The 17,853-nt window shown below is 47.4% G+C and overlaps 1 protein-coding gene across 4 annotated transcripts in view; it reads right to left on the bottom strand.

Annotated features, from left to right (window-relative positions):
- The window catches only part of ULK4 (unc-51 like kinase 4), a 468,513-nt gene that overhangs the window by 386,067 nt on the left and 64,593 nt on the right, over positions 1 to 17,853 (bottom strand). For all 4 annotated transcript variants that reach the window (XM_059728765.1, XM_019483511.2, XM_019483510.2 and 1 more), the window contains exon 18: positions 308 to 415. In XM_059728765.1, coding sequence (XP_059584748.1) covers positions 308 to 415 — 108 coding nt within the window. The remainder of the gene's footprint in view (positions 1 to 307; positions 416 to 17,853) is intronic.

Below are 17,853 nucleotides of genomic sequence, written 5' to 3'. Positions count from 1 at the left end.
TTGGGACAGTGATCCGAATCAACGAATTGAATCACTGTCTAAGATTTGGGCCAAATCTGAATCCGAATTGAATACGGTCTGTTTCACATACCTCTACTGCAAATCCCCTATGTCTTTAATGTCACAACACTGAAAAAACTATTGAAAAATAAATTGATATAAGCACCTTGAAAAATAAATTATATACTACAATGTACGTATGACAAAAATATCCACAGGATACAAGTGCCAAAAGGATGTTTATTTTCTACTGAAAATGATATACAGCTCGGTAAAGAGATTTGTAAAGATCACCTTCTGTTCTTACCTGACTGGCTATAAGGTAAAGGAGCTCTCCAAGGGTGGGTAAAAGGCATTGTTTCAATTTACTATTCCTGAAGTTTTCCCTGATCAGTTCGGTTAAAAGTGTAACAGCCTAAAATGCAAAACCAAACAAGAAAAATATTAGAACATTATTACAAGATGTGCCTGAATAGCAGTCTTTCTTCAAGCAAAATTAAATATGAAAGCAATTTTAAGATTTGCTTAAGACCCAACCCCAAGTCTCTATTCCTTGGACAAATCTTCCATTCTCATACAACTAGGTTGGCAAGGAAAGACAAGAAAGTAATCTGTTAAGCAGTTATAAGCTGTTGCCTAGAATAAAGAAGACCAGAGCAGCCTGTCTAGTGAGCCCCCAGAATTATATAGGGAAATTAACCCATTAAGAATTCACAGCAATACCTCCAGGAGTGGTCCTTCATAGGGAAGCTGAGAGGAAAGAGATCAGCTAGTGCACGGGTTGCCAATACAGGACTACAATTAAATATGGCAGAGAAAGGACAATAAATACCCTTTCCCTTACTTCGCAATTTTTCTGGAAGAGGGTCCCAAAACTTAACTTATCATGGGGTCACTATGCAAAAAGAAAAATCATAGGTCTACATATTAAATTAAGAGGTTGGGAAACAAAACTCCAGGGCTCCCTATTTTTTACTTAACCAATGACTTGCTATGTACCACTAAATAAGTCACTTGACTTTTCTGTACATCAGGTTACCCATCTGTAATAAGTATTATGTCCATACCTCATAAGCAGTACCGTAAAGTCTAAGGCAAAATTCTGGACAGGTAAGATCCAGCAAGCAACATTTATGCATTTACTTAGTAGGACTGTAACCTGGCACTCAATCAGGACTTGATTAAGAGAACATGCGCCTTCCCCCCGTCCCATCCCACCGCTCCCCAGCTTCTGCACCATGAACCAGACAGAGCACAGACTGCTGGCTTAGGCAGATGGTCAGGCTCTTTAAATTCCCACTCATGTTGTGATGTGCGGCAGGCATAAGACAGGACACCAACTTAATCTCTGTTTTAAATGAGAGGGCAAACTCAGCCATTTTCCCCTGCTCTCAAAACATCCTTCTCCTTCAACGGTAGAAAGGCTCTGTGTCAACAGCAAACTTTGGCAGTGTGCTTTTCACCCCCACATCCAGATCATTGAAGAAGATGTTGAAAAGCATTGGTCCAAGTACCGAACCCTGGGGGACCCCACTGGCTACCTTCTGCCAGGTTGACACAGATTTGTCTACTAGTACTGTCTGGGCAGAACCCGGCAGCTAGTTTCTCACCCATCTGAGCATTGAATTGTTGAGCCCATAGTCCCCTAGTTTTACTTTGAAAGCCTCATGGGACACCAAGTCAAAGACCTTCCTAGAGTCTAAGTAAATGACATTGACCTCATCTCACTTATCCAGGCAGGAGTAACCTGGTCGTAGAAGAAGATAAGGTTAGTCAGACATGACCTACCCATGACAAAACTACGCTGGCTGTTGTTCAGAATTTTGCCTTCTACTAGCTTATCACATATGGGTTCCTTGAGAAATTTTTCAAGATCTTTCCTTGGATTGAGGTCAGGCTGACCGACCTGAAGTTCCCTGGGTCCTCTCTCCTCCCCTTCTGGAATATGGGCACAACATTGGCCTTCTTCCAGTCTTCTGGGGCCTCTCCCAAGCACCACAAATTCTCAAAGAGGTTAGCCAGTGGTCTTACAGTGACTTTGGCTAGTTCATTCAGCACTTTCAGATGGAGTTCACCCAGTCCTGCTGACTTATACATATCCAACCTCTCTAGCTGTTCTTTCACCAGCTCTACATTGACTGTTGGTATGTGATCATGCCTACTGTGACTATTCTCTGTCATATTTGTATTCAGCAGGCTATCACTCTTAGACTGGTGGAATACAAATGCGAAGTACTCGTTCAGGAGTTCAGTTTTCTCCCTGATGTCAGTGATCAGATGTCCAGATGCACTGAGCAGTGGTCCCACATTTCCACTGGTTTTTCTCCTGTTACCTGCGTACCTATAGAAGGACTTCTTATTGTCCTTGATTTCCGTTGCAAACCTGAATTTGGTTACTACCTTTGCTTTTCTAATCTGCCCCCTACAGATGTGAGCCAATCTTAAGCAGTTCTCCTTGGGGGCTATTCCTAGCTTCCATCATTAGTAAGCTTCCCTTTTCCTTTTCAGAAGATCGGCCCCTATGTAACCTTTTTTGCGTACAGGTATGGACAACATCTGTGCTCCAAGGATCGTGTCTTTGAGGAATGAGCACTCTTCAACCACACTTTCCCTGCGGTCACTGTTGCCTATGTTCCCCTCTATTGTCAGATCACTCACCAGGTCATCCCCCTTGGCCAAAATCTAAATCTAATCTTCCTCTGGTTGGCCTGTATACTTCCTGAGACAGGGAGAGCTTGTCAATACAAGTCAGGAATCTATGTGACTGGTAAGATATGGAACAAGTGTTCTTCCCAGGAGATGTCTGGGTAGTTAAAGTCACACATAGTATCTGATAAAGGTTCCTTCAGAGGATCTGATAAAAGAGATCCTTTATGATAAATGTTCCGATAAAAAAGTTCTGATAAAAGCCCTTTCAGAGGATCTGATAAAAGTTAAAATACCTTGAAATATTTTGTCTCCGATAGCATATATCATATTTACTCAAATACAAAATGAGGTTTTTTTCCCCCCAGTCCGCAAGGGAAAAAAGCCCCTCATCCTACATTCACATACAAGGACACCTCACTAAATACACTGTCCATTCATAGATTGTAAGGGGCTAGAAGGGACTTTGCAAAATCACTGGGTCCAGCCCCCTGCATTAGGCAGAAAAGACAACTGGGGTCAGGTTACCCCAGCAAGGTGACCATCCAGTCTCCCCTTGAAGATTTCCAGGGTAGGTGATTGCACCACCTCTGGAGGGAGTTTATTCCACAGTGTGGACACCCTAACTGTGAAGAAGTTTTTCCTAGTGTTAAGCCTGAAACCATCTTCCAGAAGTTTGTGGCCATTACTCCTGGTTTTGCCCAAGGGTGCCCTGCTGAACAATTGTTCACTGAGCCCTTGATGTAGTCCCCGGATGTAGCGATAAGTTGTTACAAAGTCCCCTCTCAGCCTTCTTTTTTTTAGGCTGAAGAGGCCCAAGTCCCTCAGCCTTTCCTCATATGGCTTGCCTTGCAAGTCTCTGATCACACAGGTGGCTGTTCTCTAGACTCTCTCAAGCTTTCCCATGTCCTTGTTGAAGTGCAGCACCCAGAACTGGACGCAGTACTCCAGCTGTGGTCTCACCAATGCCGAGTAAAGTGGAAGAATCACTTCCTTGGTTTTACATAAGATACATCGGTTGATACATGCCAGAGTATTGTTTGCCCTGCTGGCTACAGCATCGCACTGATGGCTCATATTCATACTATGATCTATTATTACCCCAAGGTCCCTTTCAGTCATGGTGCCAGTCAGTATGGCACCACCGAGCCTGTATGTTGGGGACTGTTCGTCCCCACATGGAGAACTTTACACTTCTCAATGTTGAACTTCACCTGGCTCCAATCCACCCAACTTACCAGCCTGTCAAGGTCCACCTGTATCTGCAGCCTATTTTCAAGTGTGACTATGCTCCTCCATAACTTGGTGTCATCTGCGAACTTGGCCAGTGAGCTCTTCACCCTCACATCCAAATCATTGATAAAGATGTTGAAAAGCAACTCCTGAAGGACACCACTGGCCACTTCTCATGAGGATGACACAGATCCATTCATTAGAACTCTCTGGGTCCTACCCCACAGCCAGCTTCCTGTCACAATGCAGGGTCCCCAGGGATGGCCATGATGCCCCTAGGACTCCAAGACCATGCCAGCTTCGCCCCGTGGGCACCTTCTAGTCTTTCCTGCCACATCTTGTTGATTTAGATAAGATAGGTAGGCTGCCCTCAAGTTGCTGTGCAGTCATGGTCCTGATGAACCCCACTAAACCCTGTAAGTTCTTAGACCCTTTGCTGAGTCCCACTCTAAGTAGGTGCCCCGTGGGACACCCCAAGCCTTATAGGCTAGATGCATGGCTCCAAAAGCGCCCTTTTACCATGCCCCATGCCTTGCAAGATGGTACGTCAATGTTGTCCCTATAATGAGGTCTTGGCCTAATTCATCCTTCTGTTATCACTGGGCCCCTGTCTCCTGTTGTGGTGCCCCCTGGCACTGGGCTCTTCCCAGCCCAGTCACAGTGCCCTCTCTGGCACTGGGGCTCCACATGGTAGTGTGCCCCCTATGAGGCCTCCTCCTCCCCAATTAGCCTCATCCTGGTCCACCGGTTCAAATAATAATATAAATACAAGCCCCTGGGCTACAACATAACCATAACACTGAAGACCACACTCTTCCCCTTTAAGGAGGCAAGCTTCTCTCTCCATAACGTGTGTCTCCTAGCCCCAGGTACTTAAGGAGCTCTTGGAGCCTGTTAGTCTTATCAGTAGCAGAACAGGCAACCAAGCATCTCCGAGTAAGTTTTCCTGCAAGAGCTCCTTCTCCCTGGCTGCTGCCAAAGATCTGACTTCTGCCAGTCCTGGCCCTGGGGCCTACATGTGCCCAGACCCCGTCTCCTTCCGGTCAGCTGACGGGGTGAAGGTGCCAGCTAATTCCCTCATTAGCCTGCTGCCAGGGCAACCTGCAGCTGTGGAGTGCTACTTAGCTCTCAGGGCTCTCTAGCTAGGCTGCTTCTGCTCTTAAAGGAGCAGGCACACCTGAGTGCCCTGCAACACTACCCACCTAAGTATCGAGCAGTTAAGCCCACAATCCTCCAATTTTCCCATGAGAACATCATGGAATACCAGATCAAAGGCCTTTTGGAAGTCTAGGTATACAATGTCGACCTCTTCTCTCTTATCCAGGTGGCAAGTTACCTGGTCGTAGAAGGAGATGAAATTGGTAAGACAAGACCTACCTGCAACAAAGCCATGCTGCCTGTCATTCAGAATCCTACCTTCTGCAAGTGTATCGCACATAGACTCCTTGAATTTTTCAAGGATGCTCCCTGGGATAGAAGTTAGGCTAATTGGCCTATAGTTGCCCATGTCCTCTCTCCTCCCCTTCTTGAAGATGAGCACAACACTGGGTCTCTTCCAGTTATCAGGGATCTCCCCCGAGCGCCACAAGTTTTGAAAGAATTTCACCAGAGTTCCTGTAATGACTTTGGCCAGCTCCTTCAGCACTCTCAGATGAAGTTCATCTGCCCCTGCTGACTTATAAATGTCCGACTTTTCTAACTGATCATGCACCAGCTCAACATCAACAGTAGGAAGGTGGTCATTCCCACCATGCCCATTCTGAACCCTATCTATTATGGTTTTCCCCTTAGTTTGGTGAAATACCGAAGCAAAGTAGTCATTCAGGAGTTCAGTTTTCTCCTGAGCGTCGGTAACGAGGTGTCCTGAATTGTTAAGCAATGGCTCCACACTTCTATTTATTTTCCTCCTGTTCCCTGTATGCCTAAAGAAGGACTTCTTATTATCCTTGACTTCTGTTGCTAGTTTAAATTCAGTCGCTGCCTTAGCCTTTCTAATCTGCTCCCTACAAGTGTGGGCCATTGTTGTATAGTCCTCTTTGGGGACTGTCCCAAGCTTCCATTGTTTGTATGCCTTCTTTTTCAAGAGGACCATGATATCCCTATTAAGCTAGGAGGGCTTAACCAACTTTTCTGCTACCTTTCCTCCACATGGGAATGGACTTCTTTTGTGCTTCAAGGATCATGACCTTGAGAAGCAACCACTCCTTATGCACTCCTTTCACCTTCAGTTCCTGGTCCCACAGTGCTTCGCCTACTATTGCCCTGTACTTGTTGAAATTCACTTTTTTGAAGCCCAGAACTTCAACCCTACTAGCTGATTTGCCTGTCTTACAACAGACAGTGAATATATTTGAACTGCTGCTAAAAGTAACATATGCTCAGTAACAGAAACCAACTATGAAGATGATTAAATGCAGCCAACACTGAGCATGACTATAAAACACATGGCCTATACCGGGAAATGTGTTGATCGGAACCTACTACAAAGATAAGTTAGCGCAGGGGTGGGCAATTATTTTGGGCGGAGGGCCACTTATCCAGTTTTGGCAAGCTGTCGAGGGCTGCATAGGTAGCCCCACCCCTTGACAAGTGCCCCGCCTCCTGGTCACTGTCTTGGGACCAATGTCCTAATGTCTTGGGGCCAATGTCTCAGGACCAGCACCAGTGGGGCCCAGAGCAGGGAACAGGCTGGCAAGCGTCTGTGGAGCCAGGCTGGGTTGCACCAGCAGGGAGAGGGGGGGAGCTGGCCCGGCTCCATAGACCCCCTACCAGCCAGGACCCTGTACTCCTGCCGCACTGCTCTGGACCCCGCCGGCACTGGCCCCGGGACTCCAGTGTGGGCCCCATGCTCTCGCACCCACTCATTCCCAGTGCCTCCCAAGCCTTGTGGTACAGGTGGGGGGCACCACGCAGCCCCGAACCCCTGCTCACCAGCAGGGAAGGAGCTGGTGCTGAACACAGGGAAAAGCAGCCCTTTCCCCGCCCTGTGGCCTGCACTCCCTGCTACTGCCACTCGCAGACTGTGCGGGGCTGTCCTGAGCAGGCACAGGCAGCCCCACATGGGCTGCAAGTGGCTGCAGCGCAGGCTGCCAGTCACAGGATGGGTGAGGGACAACTTTTCCCTGCATTCAGCAGCAGCTTATAACCCACCCCCACTGCCAGCCTGGGCCCCACACCAGCTCCAGGCTTGTTCATAGGGGCTGCGCGTGGCGGCAGCAGCTGCTCAACATGGAGGAAAGCATTCCCCCTGGGCAGTGTTTGCTGCTGCTCCTGCTGCTGCCGCTGCCTGCCCTGAGCTCACGTGCTGGGCAGCACAGAGGCTGCCCAGCCTCTGGGAGCCGCACTGCAGCCTACTGTGGCATGAACTCCAGGAGGGCAGCAGCAGCAACAAACACTGCCCGGGGGAGCCGCTTTCCTCCATGCCAAGCAGCTGCTGCCGCCATGTGCAGCCTCGACGGGTGAGTCCAGGCTGGCATCGGGGGTGGGTTACAAGCTGGTGCTGAGCGTGGGGAAAAACAGTCCCTCCCCTGCCCCGTGGCCAGTGCCCCACGCTGCAGATGCTTGCAGCCTGCATGGGGCTGCTTATGCCTGCTCAGGACAGCCCCGTGCAGGCTGCGAGCAGCTGCAGCAGGGAGCATGGGCCAGGGGCGGGGCTGCTTTTCCCTCATGCTCAGCACCAGCTCCTTCCCTGCCTAGGGTCCTCTCCTGCCCTTCCCTACCCACCCTTACCTGAGTTTCTGGTACCAGTGCAGCCACATGGTCCCAGTCCAGAAGCCCCTGCTGAGGCTTCCAGCTGGGGGGAGGGGGGGGGCAGGGCCAAGCAGGCCCTGCTGTTGCAGGAGCCCACCAGGGCTTCCCCTGGGTCCTACTGCCCCTGGTTCCTGTCATTTTTGACAGGAACCAAGGGCAGATAAATATTAATTTTCTAAAATTTTTAGGGGCCCTGCAGGCCAAATAGCATGGCCACACAGGCCATATTTTGCCCAGCCCTGGGTTAGTGCAACCCATCTGAACAAGGTATCTGGTAGTGCCCATTGAACGGAGTCCTCCTCAGCACTGAGTCTTTTCCAAGTCTTGGTGAGCCACTACACTGAATACACTTTGACTTCCTCTTTACTCGCATGCTGAGCTGTGACTTACTTTCCCATTTCCAAAGATTACCCCTTCTTTACCAGCCTTAAATGTCTGGCAAACATCACCAAACAGAGCCCCAAACAGTTCACCCAGAACCCCTGTGTTGGCCCCTCTCTCAGCCTGTTGCATATGATTAGTGTGGCCCCACCCTCCATGAGATGAAGCCAAACCAGAATGCCCTGTGCCTCATCTGCTTTAAAATATTTGGAGAACCCCAGAACTAATGACAAAAACAGCTGTCATGAATGTAGGGCTAATTAGCACATAAACCTTGGTGGGAGGTATCTGGAGTACAGACACATACTGAGCAGTGCTGAGCTGTGGGGTCACCATGGCTTGAAATGCGGTTGACTCTGTTGGGGCCCAGCACAATGAACTATATGGCAAATCATGCATCTTTTGGCTATGGACTAATATCATGCATAGTTTTTATGATATATAAGTAGTACAGTCACTTCTTGGTCTTTTAGCTCTGATCAGATGATATCTACATGGAACACATTACGGGTGAACACCAGTACACGGACTCCAACGCACCACAGCCTGGAGGCAACCCAGAGGGGACTGCCTGACCACACCTGCCAACAGATCATGACTTAGAACATTTATACCTGGGGATGCTTCCACACCCCTCCAATTGTACTCTGTATGTTATTACTTGTATCTGTATGTACCCTTTAAAACCCATCACTCTGTAATGATGCAGTTTCCTTGCAGGGGACATCTTGTATTTTCTCTACCTTGAAAGCATTGCACCCTTAGCTCCTTTATCCCCCACCCCTACCCACTCCTGGGCTAAGTAAGCTACATTTTTACTATGTAACTTAGTTGCATCCTCCCCCCACCTACCCTGTACAATGTAATCACCCTTCCCCGGGTCTTACTGTATCTCGCTTTCACCTCTTCAACTTTGTAACTTCCTTTTTAGCATTCACTAATAATGTTAAATCTAGACATCTAAGTTCAGATGCAGAACACTGAGACACCCCCGTGCTCATGTTGGGGAGGAGCAAAGACCCTAAATTCTGGAGTTACTGGATCCTGGGTCAGGGAACACCTCCGAGCATAGAGACAAATGGAAGAAGCTTCCCAGTGAAGATCCTGGTGAAGAATGGACACTTGAACCAAGAAAAGCAGATTTTGAAGAGACATGACTTCTTAGTCAAGATTATGCAAGACCTGCTCAAGGTAAGCCTGAAAAACTTGCATTAACCTATTTTCCCTGCTGGACAGGGTGGAATGTGAATTGGGCTTCAAAGATCCCAAGGTGAGACCTGATTTTTGGCAACAGCTTGAGGCAGCTGCAGGAAATCCCCAGCTGAAGTTTTATTTTATCAAGAGAAAAATGAGGAGAGGCTGATTACAATCCAAATGTATTAAGCCCAGATAAAGGAAGAGGACGTGAGTTTTGGCTCAGAGGACACTGGAAAAATAGGGAAAGCGGAGAAAATCCTAGACAAGTTTGGGATACGGACTGGAGCCTGGTAAAGCAGGGTAATGCTGAGAAGCAAGCCTGGGAATCCAGGCAAGGTGCAGCATCTCCCCTCCCAACACTCTTCCTGAGACCCCATAGGGATTTTATTTTCTACCGGGGGCAGCCCAAACTCTGCCATAAATGCAGAGAGCAGAGGTACCTGATAGCACAATGAACAACTAAAATTTGTGCCAGGTACAAGGAGAAAAAACAAGAAGCCAAGGACTATGAACAGAGCTGGAGTTGCCATCTATGTGAGGAAGAGGGGCATGTCTTTAAAGATTGCCCCCAGTCCTACACAAACATAGGGAAAAACGAAGAGGGGACTGCAGGAACCACAGCAGCCTCAATCCCCCTGGCCCAGCCTCCCCAGGCAGCAACAGAGAACAAGGATGCAATGGAGGTGAAGGTGAATAGAACAGGGGAGGGATTCCAGGAAGAAGATGGAAAGGAACCAAAGATGCCCCACCTCCCTCACTCCCACTGTCTACAAGTGCTCCCTCAAGAAGCTAAATAAACTGAGAGGTTGAGAACGAAACAAGAGACAGAGAATGTGAACCTAGGCACCCCAGAAGGGAGCCTGGAAAAAACCTCAGAAGCCGGAGGGGAATTCAGTTTAGAAACAGAAACAGATTTCCAAAGGGAACCCCCACTGGAAACCCAGAGACAGATCAGGACAGCTGGACACAGCAGCAGAAGTTCAGGAGGCCCTAAGTGTCCCCTAAAACCACCCAGAAAAAAGATCTGGACCCCAGGGGGGCCTTGCAAGTGGAGGGGAAGGCCTGAACCTGAACAAAAACCCTCAACATGCAAACAAATATGTGACCCTCATCTTACTGCTTTCATTATGGGGATACTAATTGTCTCAATAAATGTAAGAAGCCTGCTAAAGAAAGAAAAGTAGACACAACAGAACAGTGCCTGGAGCAACTATGAATGGACATTATATGTTTCAAGAAATGTAATTTGCCCAGCTCTAAAAACTATGCTTTGTTCAAAAGATGCTGGTGACATGGTTTCTCTATGTGGAGAGGATCAAATAACAATAGAGCAGCAGATGTTGCAATCTTTCTGAAAGGAGATAGAGTGCACCCGCTACAGCACAGAGAAATTATTGCAGGCTGGCTTCTGCAAGCCACCATTAAAACAGGGGGAAGGAAATCAGCTCTCCTAAATGTTTACGCACAGCTAATATGAAAGCAAGGTATACCTTCCTAGAAAACAAGACTGTGGCAACGCCCAGTACCCAGCCAGTGACGACTGCAGGAGAGTCAAATACATCATCGATGAGGGAGACAGAGTAAGTGGAGGCGAAGCAACAGGGCTTGACAGATCCTCCAAGCTGCTGAAACAAATGATCTGTAACCATAGCTTGGTGAGTGCAAGTAAAGGGGCCCAAAGATTTGGAGATAACTTTACTTGGGTGGACTGCACAAAGCAGACAAAGTCGTGCCTGGGCAGGGTGGTGCATAGCGAAAGCCCAATCCATGCCTATCTGCTTCTTGGACCACTGCCTTCTGACAGTGAAGGCAGAAATGGGGAGGCAGCCCAAGAGAGGCAGGGGCATGTGGAAGTTGAATGGGAGCCTCCTGGACAATGAAAAGACCCAGCAGGAGTTCAGACAGTGCTACATAGGGTGAAGAACCCTTAGAGCCACCTCCGTACCCAGTGAGAGATTTCTTCCAACAAGCCATCAGGAGGCAACACAAAAACTTAAACCACAAGTTGCAGAGTCTGTACAAGTAGGCACCTTAGGGTAAGGACGTAAGGGAGGCCATGCAGGAGGTGAAAGCTCAGATCAGAGCCTGGTACAGGGAACAGGCCATAGGCCCCCTGGGTGGAGGAGGGGGAGAAGTGGTCTGTTTGCTCTGGCAGGTTGAAGATGACCAGGAGGAAGGCCATGACCAGCTTGGTGGACAGAACTGGGATGAGCTACTGGTCGAATGAAGGGATGCTGGAGAAGGCAGCAACCTTCTACTCAAAGCAGTACACAGCATGTCCAGAGGACCTGGGGGCCATGTAGGAATGCTTGCAAGAGCTCACCTGGGCCCATGGGGGAGACAAAGGCCAGTAAGTGGTGAAGGAGAGGACACCAGGGAAGACCACCAACACTTTCCACAGCTTTAAGAACAGTCAGACCCCTAGGGCAGACAGCCTACCCAAGGAGTTGTACATCACGTTCTGGGACCAGGTAGACAGGGAAGTGGAAACAGGGTGAGATCACTAAAGATGAATATACCTCCTCTGCTCGTGCTTGTAGGGAGGCAGTTAGGCGGGCCAAAGCTACCATGGAGCTGAGGATGGCAACCCAAGTAAAGGACAACAAGAAATTGTTTTTTAGATATATTGGGAGTAAAAGGAAGGACCAGGAATAGGACCGCTGCTAAATGGGCAGAAACAATTGGTAACAGATAGGGGGGACAAGGCTGAACTCCTCAACGAGTTCTTTGCCTCAGTGTTCCTAAGTGAGGGGCACGACAAGTCTCTCACTGGGGTTGTAGAGAGGCAGCAGCAAGGCGCCGGACTTCCATACATAGATCCTGAGGTGGTGCAGAGTCACTTGGAAGAACTGGATGCCTTTAAATCGGCAGGCCCGGATGGGCTCCATCCGAGGGTGCTGAAGGCACTGGCCAACATCATTGCAGAACCACTGGCGGGAATATTCGAACGCTCGTGGCGCACGGGCCAAGTCCCAGAGGACTGGAAAAGGGCTAACGTGGTCCCCATTTTCAAAAAGGGGAGGAAGGGGACCCGGGCAACTATAGGCCGGTCAGTCTCACCTCCATCCTTGGTAAAGTCTTTGAAAAAATTATCAAGGCTCACATTTGTGAGAACCCAGCAGGGCAAATTATGCTGAGGGGAAACCAGCATGGGTTTGTGGCGAGCAGATCGTGCTTGACCAACCTAGTCTCTTTCTATGACCAGGTTATGAAACGCCTGGACACAGGAGGAGGGGTGGATGTCGTATACTTAGACTTCAGGAAGGCCTTCGATACGGTATCCCACCCCATACTGGTGAACAAGTTAAGAGGCTGTGATGTGGATGACTGCACAGTCCGGTGGGTGGCGAATTGGCTAGAGGGTCGCACCCAAAGAGTCGTGGTGGATGGGTCGGTCTCGACCTGGAAGGGTGTGGGCAGTGGGGTCCCGCAGGGTTCGGTCCTTGGACCGATACTCTTTAATGTCTTCATCAGCGACTTGGACGAGGGAGTGAAATGTACTCTGTCCAAGTTTGCAGATGACACAAAGCTATGGGGAGAAGTGGACACACCGGAGGGCAGGGAACAGCTGCAAGCAGACCTGGATAGGTTGGACAAGTGGGCAGAAAACAACAGGATGCAGTTCAACAAGGAGAAATGCAAAGTGCTGCACCTAGGGAGGAAAAATGTCCAGCACACCTACAGCCTAGGGAATGACCTGCTGGGTGGCACAGAGGTGGAAAGGGATCTTGGAGTCCTAGTGGACTCCAAGATGAACATGAGCCGGCAGTGTGACGAAGCCATCAGAAAAGCCAATGGCACTTTATCGTGCATCAGCAGATGCATGACAAATAGGTCCAGGGAGGTGATACTTCCCCTCTATAGGGCGTTGGTCAGACCGCAGTTGGAGTACTGAGTGCAATTCTGGGTGCCACACTTCAAGAAGGATGCGGATAACCTGGAGAGGGTCCAGAGAAGGGCAACTCGTATGGTCAAGGGCCTGCAGACCAAGCCCTACGAGGAGAGACTAGAGAAACTGGACCTTTTCAGCCTCCGCAAGAGAAGGTTGAGAGGCGACCTTGTGGCTGCCTATAAGTTCATCACGGGGGCACAGAAGGGAATAGGTGAGGATTTATTCACCAAGGCGCCCCCGGGGGTTACAAGAAACAATGGCCACAAGCTAGCAGAGAGCAGATTTAGACTGGACATTAGGAAGAACTTCTTCACAGTTCGAGTGGCCAAGGTCTGGAACGGGCTCCCAAGGGAGGTGGTGCTCTCCCCTACCCTGGGGGTCTTCAAGAGGAGGTTAGACGAGTATCTAGCTGGGGTCATCTAGACCCAGCACTCTTTCCTGCTTATGCAGGGGGTCGGACTTGATGATCTATTGAGGTCCCTTCCGACCCTAACATCTATGAATCTAATCTATGAATCTAGACCCAGACCTGCTGGAGGTGTATAGGGAAAGGCTGCAGGAGGGCCACCTGAGGACAGGGACCCTTTTGTGCAAGGTGGGGAGGGGAGAAGTTGAGGAACTGGAGACCCATAGCGCTCCTGAACTTCAGCTATAAGCTGATGGCCAAAGTTTTGGCCAAGTGCTTTAAGTTTGCTATAGGGGGGATGGTCCATGAGGACCAGTCACGTGTGGTGCTGGGGCAGTAGATCCATGGAGCTTTGCTGCGACTGGCAGATTCAGGGGTAGGCAACCCCTGGCACGGGTGCTAGAGTGTGGCACTCAAAGGCATTTTTCTTGGCATATGAGTCCCAAGGCAGATGGCAGGGAAGGGGCCAGGGCTGCACTGCCACAACAAGGATCAGGCACCTTATGGCTCTCCCACCATCTGCCCCTGGCACACCAACATCTTACAAATCGAGGTCATGGGGATGGGGATGGGTGTGTGTGTGTGTGTGTGTGTGTTCGCGTGCGCATAGCAAAAAAAAAATAGTTTGTACTAGATATAAGTAAATGCCAAAGTGATAAAAGTGTGTTTATAGAATACCTGTGCTAAAACTTGCAGCAATTTCAAAAAAGGTAAAATGGATCAATTCTGGGTGAACTAAATCTATGGATACTATATGCAAATTACTAAAGTTATGTTTATTTCAAGGTCAGTTTTTTCAAATTTGTTCCTCACTTCCATGTGCTCAAGGAGAGAAGGGTCTGACAGTAAAGAGAGTTGGAAGGGCCATAGGGAGAAGTTGGGGACAGAGGGTAAATGGGCTACCTGACTTCCCAGATTTATTTTCCCTGCTGTAGCAACAGGATGGGGACAAATTCAAGACAAATTTCCAATAATTAGATTCTAAACCAAAAATTATATCAAATGTATACATTTTCTATACAGCAAATCTAATTATGGGGGAGGGGTCATCTAATCAGGGTCATCTTATGTTGGAGTCAATAGGTAATATATTGGACAAGCAGAGCATCTTCTTAAATGCTTGATTCCATAATATTAAAAACAAACAAACAAACAAACTATGCAAGTTATGGCATTATTGCCAACTTTGGCGTGACAAACATATGATAACATTTCTAACAGGAAAATCACAGCTCTCCCAATAGAAACCACATGTGTACAAGCATTCATGCAGTTTTTACCAGAATAAAAATGGCTGTTCCAAGAGAAAAATAACCCATCTCAGGTAGAAGTCACTCATAGAATGAATGTCTATATACTTTCCAGCTGCTCAACTCCTCCTGGGGAAAAAGACTTGTTGAGTAACAGGGAAATACCCCCTGCAACTTCCATGACTGGGGTCACTCGGTCTGGGGAAGAAGCTGCTACTCACCTCCTCCGAGTCCTGGGAGGAATTAGGTTATTCTGGTTTGGAGAATGCATTGGGGGCAGCTGCTCCCACCCCTCCCACAGACCAAGAGGAGTGGAACAGTAGCTGCCATGGTGCCTGGGAGTGAAACAGACTGAGCAGGACCACAGAACAGGGAGACCAGTAGATGTGGTATACCTTGATTTTAGCATGGCTTTTGATAACGGTCTCCCACAACATTCCCACAGGCAAGCTAAGGAAGTACAGGCTGGCTGCATGGACTGTAAGGTGGATAGAAAACTGGCTGGAGAATCAGACTTAAGAAGACAGTAACCAGTGGCTCAATGACTAGTTGGCAGCTGGTATCAAGTGGAGTACCCTAGTGGTCAGTCCTAGGGCTGGTTTTGTTCTATATCTTCATCAACAACCTGCAAGATGTCATACAGTGCACCGTCAGTAAGTCTGCCGATGACACCAAGCTGGGGGGCGTGATAGATATGCTGAAGAGTAGGGCTAGGATTCAGAGTAACCTAGACAAATTGGAGAACTGGGCCAAAAGGAATTTCATGAGGTTCAACAAGGACAAGTGCAAAGTCCTGCACTTAGGATAGAATAATGCCATGCACCACTACAGGCTAGGGGCTGACTGGCTGGGCAGCAGCTCTGTAGAAAAGGACCTGGGGGTTATAGTGGACAATAAACTGAATATGAACCAACAGTGTGCCCTTGTTGCTGAGAAGGCTAACAGCATACTGGAATGCATTGGTAGGAGTGTTGCCAACAGGCAAAGGAAGTGATTATTCCTTTCTATTCAGCACTGGTGAGGCCACATCTGGAGTACTGTGTTCAGTTCTGGGGCCCCCACTACAGAAAGGATGTGGACAAATTGGAGAGAGTCCAGCATAGAGCAATAAAAAATGGTGAGGGGGCTGCAACACATGACTTATGTAATCTGGAGAAGAGAAGATTGGGAAGGGGGGGAAATGTAATTGCAGCCTTCAACTACCTGAAGGGTGGCTTCAAAGAGGATGGAGCTGCACTGTTCTCAGTGGTGGAAGATGACAGAACAAGGACCAATGGTCTCAAGGTACAACAAGGGCAGTTTAGGTCTGATATTAGGAAGAATTTTCTCACTAGGAGCATAGTAAAACACTGGAACAGGTTACCCAGAGAGGTTGTAATCTCCATCCTTGGAGGCTTTTAAGACCTGGCTAGACAAACCTTGCCGGGAATGATCTAGTTGGAGATGATCCTGCTTTGAGCAAGGGGTTGGACTAGATGGCTTCCTGAGATCCCTTCCAACTCTAATTTTCTATGATGCTATGATTCTAAGGTGCAAGGGGCAGGGGAGAGGGGGCAGTTTCAAAACAAATACCTTACTACTCCATGTCCTAGAAACATTTGTATCAGTGGAAAATTTGTGGAAGAGAATGCTTGTTTGCAGCACTAATGCATGTTATTTCAGTCTTCTGTTTATAACTTCTTCTCCTGATCTTTCTCTTTAGGGAGCAAAAGCATCGCATCACACGACTAATAATAAAATTCACATGCTTCATTTATGCCTTTTGCTGTAAAACAATGGACTGTGGACTTTTAAAAAAATATTTTTAGAAACAAAATGGTAACTCTAAGACAAGCTTATCCCTAAATTATTCATTCCAAGGTCTTGGATATCAACTTTGTTTTTCTTAGATGATGAAAAAAAAACTAGTCTACATAATAAAGTCTGTTCTTATCTGACAAATAACGCACTGACAGTATACTTTCCAATGTTTAGGTTTAGTCTATTTTTAAATTTCCATATGGTTTAAACATTGTAAAAACGTTTTGGTACTTCTCCCACATTAGATTATTTGAATGAATGATACTAAATTAGTTATTCCCCCTGCCCTCTCCAAGTATTAAAACAGATTCTCTGCTGGCCAGAAACGGCACTTCATGGTCCAGCTTCCATAAGCCCGCAAGATCAATGTTTATGCTCCATTAAGCCCAAATGGCTTAAATACACACCTTCCCAGAGCTCCAACCTTTCCAATAAATTTTCCTGTTCTGGTTGAAGCATAGAACAGGAAGATTTTTTGAAAAGTTCCAGAACTGCACAGAGATACCCTAAATCATCATGTCATTAATGGAGGTCTTTGGCTTGAAGTGAGGAACAAATTTGAAAAAACTGACCTTGAAATGAACATAACTTTAGTAATTTGCTTGCTAGTAAGTAATTTGCATATAGTATCCATAGATTGGCATAGAATCATAGAACATTACCCTCCTAGTAAGAAAGTTTTTCCTAATATTGTTCTAGGTGTCAAAAAAATGAGGCCTCTCAAATTGTCGTTACTTATAATTATTATTCCTGACTCAGGCAAGCAGGAAAAAGTCTCTCATGTGATGCATAGAAACAAAACAGAAAATAATTACCTTTGTGATACCAAATACAATGTTATTTATGAGTCACGTGCATTAACCAACTGTATCCAAATGTTCAGAGACATGTATTGACTATTGTTTAGTACACAAGAGATAGCAAATTTGTTATAGCTTCTCTAGTAGGTAATATATTACTTATTAAAACTTTAAAATATATAGTACAATAAAAATAAGATGAGAATAGGATGGAGTTCAACAGGGTTTTTTCATTTGTTGGATTTTTCAACTTCTTGTAAATCTTGTAACAAACGGTTTTACAATCACATATTCATAGATGCATAAAATTGGGCAGACGAGAATAGGATGGGGTTCAAAACAGACAAATGCAGGGTGCTGCACCTTGGGAGAAGGAATCCACAGCATACATACAAGCTGGGGGGGGTTCCCTTCTTGAAAGCACAGAGGCGGAAAGGGATCTCGGAATCATTACTGACTCCAAGATGAACATGAGCTGCCAATGCCAGACCGCAGCCA

The sequence above is a fragment of the Alligator mississippiensis genome, chromosome 5, assembly GCF_030867095.1.
Source record: "Alligator mississippiensis isolate rAllMis1 chromosome 5, rAllMis1, whole genome shotgun sequence".
Lineage (NCBI taxonomy): Eukaryota > Metazoa > Chordata > Crocodylia > Alligatoridae > Alligator > Alligator mississippiensis.
Note: the sequence above shows the minus strand (reverse complement) of the source record. Positions and strands in the feature narration are given on the sequence as shown.